The sequence below is a fragment of the Dreissena polymorpha genome, unplaced genomic scaffold, assembly GCF_020536995.1.
Source record: "Dreissena polymorpha isolate Duluth1 unplaced genomic scaffold, UMN_Dpol_1.0 chrUn065, whole genome shotgun sequence".
Taxonomy (NCBI): domain Eukaryota; kingdom Metazoa; phylum Mollusca; class Bivalvia; order Myida; family Dreissenidae; genus Dreissena; species Dreissena polymorpha.
Window position 1 is genome coordinate 15204 of NW_026273379.1, and position 8339 is coordinate 23542.

The following is an 8339-nucleotide window of genomic DNA, read 5'->3' on the forward strand; positions in this document are numbered from 1 at the left end:
GCTTATACTAGTATGTTTCGTCAGAGAAATGACGTCCGACGAGATACGTCATAAATTACGTAATCAATGAATGAAAATAAAAATACGGAAAGCTAGTTTGGTAATGGAGTTATAGAATAAAAAGCGTATTAGACGTTTAAACTGTACAATACGTGATATATACGTGACAGCTCGTCCAATATGACTTCAATCTGTGTGCTCGTCCAAATATATCTCCGTATTGTACATTGAAACGTCTTATAACCTATAAATATTCCTTAGTGACAACTTTTTTTAATTCACAAATAAATGACCATTTATTTAAAAGAAACCCATTTTTTATTTAATAATACTAATTAAAGATTAATGTGTTATCCGTTAATTTTGAAAAATAACAAAACAAGAACGACAGTTTTAATGTATGTTTTCTGGGATGTCAATACACTAAAAGTAATTTTAAGTGACGTATTATCTGATTGATGAATGTCTTTAAATCAAACGTATCCAAGATAGAAACAAAATGCTTACGAAGATACATAGAATTGTAATAATAGTCGTTTGTTAAATGTCAACCGAGTGAAATACTTGTTTTAATGTTGATTGCAAATACCATACCTCAGTTCTTAATGAAATGTTTAACATGTGACTTATTTTCCTAGGAACATGTATGGTGACTGGCGGAACCAACGATGGAGTGACTCAACTTGTCGTAGACGCTGTATCTGTTTTCAACAGATTCATGCCTAAATCTGAATATTGTCCAACAATTGGAATCGTCTGTGCGGACCACATACAGAATAAAGATACATTTAAGGTAACATACTATAGTTAATCATATTAAGTAGGCTTAACATTTACAAAACTTAATTCCCTCGAGATTTAATGAAGTGCAGGAAATAATAAGTTCTTGCAAATACAAGTGACACTTTCAACGAAAAAAGGTAGCGCGACCTGTGGCGTATGTAACAGTAACCACTTGAAAAAACTGAGATGACCGACATCAAACAACATCGCAAAAACCGCGGATGTAACGGATACACTACCAGACGTGCATTGACGACATGAATTCAATACTCCTCATATCTTAATTCAACAACATCGGTATTAATGAATGTGGAGTAAAGAGTATTTATCGCGAATTAATTATTATTGAGAAAAAACAACAACAACTAAGTATCAGGACATATGCACATGTTGCTTTAATTGTCACGGATAATTTAGTTTTGTGCGCAAAAATAGAACTCTTCACTGTTTTGATAGAGTGTTTCTTAATAACATTCCTTTAAGGTACATACTCGCAAAACATATGGAGTTCTTAGCTTGACCAGCAACGCAGGCGTTATCTTTATATATATGGAACATTATCACCATTTAGATTGAGTGTTAACGCCCACTTGTCTGTTATAAAAGACAAGCGCGTTATTACCTATAAAAGGTAACAACATTGGAATGGAAAATTCAAAGCATTGGGGTTATAAACCGTTTGATCGACGCGTCGATCCTTACACTTAGCCCATCTTAAATCACTAACATGCATGTACATACATCATAACACGGTATTCAAATTAAAAAGCAATAAACTTAAATTTGATTTAATAGCAAATAAATAATTTCATTTTTTTAATTTGCACCAGAGTAACATTATAACAATTTGCTGAGGCGCGATGCAAATATCAACTAAATGTGTATATGTTTACAAGTTTTGAGAGAGAAGCATATATAATAACACCAGATCATTGTAATGAATCTCAGGAAGAAACCATTTTGCAGGGTGTAAAAAGCACAATAACATTATTCGTTTGTATATGCAAATACTACAATGCACACACCATATTGTTATATTAGAAATTAATCATAATTACTGATTTATGTTAAATAACCATTTTTTTAAACATCAAATGTTTTAATTACCATTATATACATGTAAATAATACATATATTGTTTATTTGTGTGCTTTTCCTTTGTTGAATAACAATACTATACACACATACACGTTCTATGTAGTCTTCTATAGTTTTTTTTTATTATTTTATTAATTTGTATTATTTCCAATCATAATGTACAATACGTTTCAGTTGTAATATACAATGTTCACAATATCAATTATGTTATATGAATAAACACAAACCATTCGAATCCGCACCGTTCGTTCAACAGCCGATGGTCTTCACATTTAAAGCACACGGCCACTGTAAATCCGACGTTCAACATAATATGAAGATGACTTTCGTTAGCATAAAATAATTCAAGATGACAAAGATGGTCGTTTAGGTTACGACTAAGAGCACTCATATGTTTTGTGTCTAATAAGGAGACTTCTGGAACTTGTAAGAAATATTACACGACCCAGTCTACCATCAATCATTATTTATATAGGTGCATTGAATTAACATAGCACATAAGATAGTAAGAAATGCGAAGGGAATGACGAATATCATAAACAGACACGTGTACATTGGTTTTTGACATTAAATAGTTTACGGTCCATGCAAAATGCAATTATTGCATATTGTCTACGCAAATTAAGTTAAAGGGTATGTTGGACTTATATTTATGAAAACTTTTTTAATAGAGAGATATATATATACAATTTCAATGTCAGCATAACATTTGCTAATACATCGAACAACACAAATAATATGACGAATAAGCAGAAGAAACTTTAAAGTAAAAGAACATATATACCATATTACTAGAATGATTATTGATCGACCTTTAGAAGTGTATTCCTGACCTATGCTATCCGGGGGTTCATTCGCCGCTCTCGGCGCATGTGAGCTTGGTTGGTGGTCACTAAACCGGACAGGCGTAGTTTCCTCCGGGTACCCCCACATCACAAGTCTGTTCCAACATTAATTATCTCACTACAAACCAACTACCTGGAAATTTAAGTATGATTCACTGCTCGTCTTTACGTTCATGAGTCTAGTAAGTTAATTATTTTACTGTATGTTTGCTATTTCACGGATGGCAGCATACTTGTTTAAGTATTTATATGGTTGTCTTGATTACAGCCTTGGGAACTGACCAGAGGAGCGTTCGGCATTGACTCAGATGGTGAGCTGTTTACCGTCGATAAAAGCGGTAAAAGGTAATTAACAAATTAAAGTAATTCTATAGAAATAGCAATGGTAGTAGTAATAGTAGTAGTTCTACTAGTAGTAGTTATCGTAGTTGCGATATTATATTTCAATTCAATTCAATGCATTGTGTATTGCTATGTGGCCTCCGGCCCTTGCACGTACAAATAACATAGCATGGTCACACACTTCAATACACATATACGCAAACATACATAGGTAATGGTACAGCTATTGGTAATTAACTTAAATAACATAATACAAATAACAACGCATAGTAACATACTACAAATAACATCACATAGACACATACAGGCACCTATATTAATAATAAACTGCTATTCAGTAACGCATTTCTTCTTTCAAAAGCATAATACAATAACAGCAATACTCTGATCACCTGTTCTTTCCTTTGAACTCATGATTTTATTAAATTAAGTTGTAGTAGCAGGTGTATAGAGCTTGATGGGAATATACATTTCACGAAGATCTAAGTATTTTGGGCAAATAAGAAGAAAGTGAAATTCATTTTCAATATCACTTTTGCAAAAAGGGCACAACCTTCGGTCCCTGTCGATATTCCAATAGCGGCCCTTTTCAATAATGCCCTTATGGGAAGAAATTCGAAAACATACATAATTATGCGTTTCGAAATTCACGAATTGTTAAAATATTTAAATGTAACTCAAATTCATAGTTACTTTTAAATCCAGTGTATGTTTTAAGTTTTGAAGAACTATAACATGTTTCTATCCACTGCTGTACACAACTATATTTAAGTCGTTGAGCATAATTTAGCAAAACAAATAAATTATTAACAACTGCTTGTTATTCCCACACATATCCAAGCCATATGGATAGCAAGTGATTTTGTAATGAGGTGACCCAGTTTACGTGTCTTATGTTATCAAAGAACTTCAACATTTCATAGCACTTTTCAATATGACGGGAATATGGTGTTTCCAGCATTCGTAACCAATATCTTTGAACTCTCATAGATGAATAAATATGTATTGGATATCTTAATCACCTATACTAGCATAATTAACATGAGTACATTGGTGCTAAATCTTTTACATGCATATGTGTTAACTTTTTATACAACTTCAAAAGATTTTAGCCCCCATTGTTCCGATCCATATAATAAAATAGGCATCGTCTTTGCATCAATAATCTTAAAGTAACAATGATATGGCATAGGCATATAGTCGTATAGGGACGAAAGCATAGATATAATGACACCTATTTGCTTTACAAGACATGTTTTCTGCAGTTTTTTTGCACATAATACGTGTCGTCACCGGTGTGATTATAGCCAATTAGAACCCAACAACTATAAATTGATAATGGGGATAGAAATATTTTGAAATTCTGCCCACAACGAGGGTGATCGTTGATAAATTTGATAAATCAAAGTACTAACGCCTCGATCACTAATTATTCTACGTATTTCGTCAAAAACAATAATTTCGTAACATGAAAGCACAGATTCCGAAGGATTCTGAAGGATTCAAACTTATTGCATCAATAAGTGTTGCATATGATTTTGAAACTTTATACTGAGTATTACTTCATACCCCAAACATGCTTACCATGAATACTGGAAAAGATGTACAATAATGACCACGTGTCCCTGAATGGAAATATATGGGACATTTAGAAAGCACCAAGGACAATTAAAACAATTTGAAAACACCGTCATGTCAAAATTTGTCAACATACTTTTCCCCGGAAGGCTCATTTTTATGAAATTCGAATTGTTTGCTTTACCATGTTCCATTTACTTACTTTTTTATGGAAGATCCGTGTTTGAAGGTCGTACAGTTTTTATTGGATAGACAATGGTATCATGCCTATGTGGAATCAAGATTAGTAGAATGGTTCATACATCTGAGTTAAACGAACTATATGTGTATGATATAATATGTTCAGATGATGTATTGTCAATATGAAACCATTATACCATTATATTCAAAAAATGAAGAAATTGTATACATTTGCCTGTTTTCATTTATATGTATTCAGGATAGCAAATACATAAATAGAGACTGATAAAGTCTCTCAAAAGATAATGTATTTATACCCCAAAGACCACAAGTCGCTGTTGGACTCTAGTAGGCAGTATTAAAACATGCAAGATGCTTATTATTCTTCGATTAATCATACTTAAGCGAATAATCTATTTCACAATATAGACGCGCGCATAATTTGAAATTATTTACTCGTTTATATACGTTAATTTGTGTGACTTATTGCTATGATGCAAATCACATCATTTAAGACTATTAAATTATTCTTAATAGCTGAAGAAAATTTGGTTTATTTTGGTGTAAAACAAACTTATTACAACTAATAACTTAAATGAGGTAAGATTTTTTTGTTAAACATGCATCCGGACATAATTGTGCGTCAGCTTAGCGTAAATATCAGGAAGTGTGTGCTTTCTAATTACGTGTTCTAATTTATTTGTTTAAGTGTTGTTGTTTTTTTTTTTCCGTTCTCGAAAATAATTCAATCATATCTTAGTGCTCTTTTAAGATATACACACCTTTTCTGTGTGAGCAGGTTAAACACTACTCAGTGTACATACTTCAAATCCGTGGTTACAATCGCAGACCAGATTCACGATTGTGAGATCGCAAGACAATCTTTCGTTTGGCGGATGTTTAATCTTATGAGCATCGAGAGGCAAACGTGCGGTCACCTCACTTTGACGCACGTTTGTTGATCTTCCAAAAAAATAAAGTGGGTCTGCGAATGATGAATTTGAGGTGCGTGTATCTTGCTTTAGACGCACGACGATCGCAATTCCCACGTGCGTTAACCGAGCGATTTGCGAACATTCCTACGGTGGTCCCAAATATTACAGACGGTTGACGCAGTGTATTAACAAGATTGTCAAAACTACTCGTGTGTTAAAGTCACAAAGAATCATTGGTGCATTTTTTGAACTAAATTGTGTTCTTTTGTTAATGAGTTAATTATAAATATAATGTTGTGGAAATAAATCAACAGCAATAAAGGCACATCCGGTTTATGTCCATCAGAATGTACATACACATCTAAAATAATATTTACACTTAATAGGTCCACCGATGTAGTCCAGGGGAAAAAGAGCATGACAGCTACTTATTGTATAAATAAGCCAAATGTGCGAGTCTCGTAATAATTTGTCTAATTAGCCAAATCTGAGGTCCCATTTCAGTCAATGGGCGCACTCAAACAAGTCTTTTTCACGTCCACGGCGACCAATTACCGCTTATTAATGAGAATCCTAGCGCTCTTTAGGTGTCGGCGGAATTAATATGGCAATAATGAATTTTTATTTTTAATTTTCAACTTTTCTACTTATAAACTAAACCTAGAAAAAGATAGTGTCGACCTATTGTAAACGTGCGTCTATATCAATCTTATGCGGGTACCGTTTGGTGTCTGTGTAAGACATGCGACTTACTGAAGTAAAGTACACTTTGCCCGCACATTAGTTGTACGTTGTCCGCATTAACATCAGTGATGGCGATAATGTCTGAAGCGGCGAAATTGCGATCGAGGAATATCGCACATAAGCTGTACGTCCGACGCACGTTTTCCTCAAAAACCATAACGAACGTTTTACGTCAGGTCGGGGCAACACTGTTGTGACCATTTGTATAGACATTTTTTGACAAATGCCCACTTAAATCAGCGGAAGGGACAGAACATCCGTAGAATTAAGCTAATAAAAAAGCCCTAAATGAACTAACCAGAATATAAATAAGGTAGTACAAATTTAAGTACGGACATGTTTTACCTTTTGTTATTATAGTTAGTACAATCGCCGATTATACATGTATATGATACTATTCATTTACTAGTATTTTAAATAACGTGCCGTTAATGAACATAAAATAAAAAAAATACAATTATACCAAAAAAAGATAATACGACTGTGTTTTCACCCTTGAATATGTTATTACAAATATAATTTAATTGTATTACTTTCATCTTTGAATTTACATGTTATATACATTATTCATTTGTTTCGAACCAATGCGAACAATAAGAAAACTGTAAACGTGTATTGTAAAGTAAACAGTTTTTTAAAACGAATAATTTGTCATTCATTTGATGTCGAAATGATATTGTACGATATTATACACAACTTTGTACTGAATAGTATAACTGCTTTATAATTGTCTTATTTCCTTCGAGCTTATAGTGCACTTTGAAGATATTTATTAATCAAATACGTTTTACTAGCACATTTATCAAATTACGTTATACATTGAATACATTATCCTCTTCGGCGTAAGACCAATTAATACGCTTAAACAAGCCTCGCGCCATTTAAGCAGTGTTTAATTAGATGAAGAACATATCTATGTAGACGTTGTAGTTTAAGCTGCTGTTGTTATTCTTGCTTTTGTAGTAGAATGTATTGCAGTTTGAGTTAAAGTAGAAGTTGTTCATGACAATGCTTAGTATAGCGTTGATGTTATTGTATATTTAGTTTCACTGTTATCATGGTAACGATTTGTCAATGTTACATTTGAAGTCATCACCATTCCTATATTGTCACTCATATTAGCAAAAGTTCTATGAACTTTCTTATAAAGGTGGACGTTGAACCCAGCTTCATTGAACGAAGTTAAAGTTCAAAGTGACGGTAACACCACGGCTAACGCATTAACTGGTGATGTTCATGGCACTTCATGTTCGCCTCCCTTTGCTGTTGGCGACTTGGTGCAGATTGGCAGTGATCTAGAGAGCGTCATGTCTGCAATGGGGGGATGGTGGCGCGGTTTTAAGCAGAAGGTGAGTTTACATTTCAAAGCCGCCATTATATATAAAGAACATTTCTAAACGACATTCATTCATTAGAACACATATTTAAGTCATGTACACATTAGTAAGCCTTTTGAAAAAATGTTTGATTTGTAAATGTAATGTTCCTATGTTCTAGGGTGATAACATCGAACGATAAATCGTTGGTCAATGCCCAAATTCCAAGCACAATGCCGTAAATTATCGAGACTTTACCACGAATTTATATAATTTGTATGTTTACGATTTTGTTATTTTCATCTTTACTTCGTCCTTTTGTCGCGAAAAACATACACTCATGCGTGTTCGTTGGAACTAAAACGAGGCAAAACAAATTTCTAGGTTTGAGTCGGCGGAAAAAAAATATTGTCGGGTCAGTTCGGGTCGGGATTTAAAAACGTGTTTGCAAAACAAACAACTACATTTAATATTGTAAGAAATATAGACAGTTAATCAATTAGAAGCATATTTGTATT

General features: G+C 33.3%; 1 protein-coding gene across 1 annotated transcript; it reads left to right on the forward strand.

Annotated features, from left to right (window-relative positions):
* The first annotated feature begins 634 nt into the window (after window positions 1–634).
* On the forward strand, window positions 635–8023 carry LOC127863945 (uncharacterized). Its single transcript, XM_052403624.1, has 4 exons — window positions 635–793; window positions 2995–3071; window positions 7656–7854; window positions 8003–8023. The coding sequence occupies exons 1-4, from the start codon at window positions 647–649 to the stop codon at window positions 8021–8023; spliced, it is 444 nt and encodes a 147-aa protein (XP_052259584.1). The 5' UTR covers window positions 635–646.
* Window positions 8024–8339: the final 316 nt, after the last annotated feature.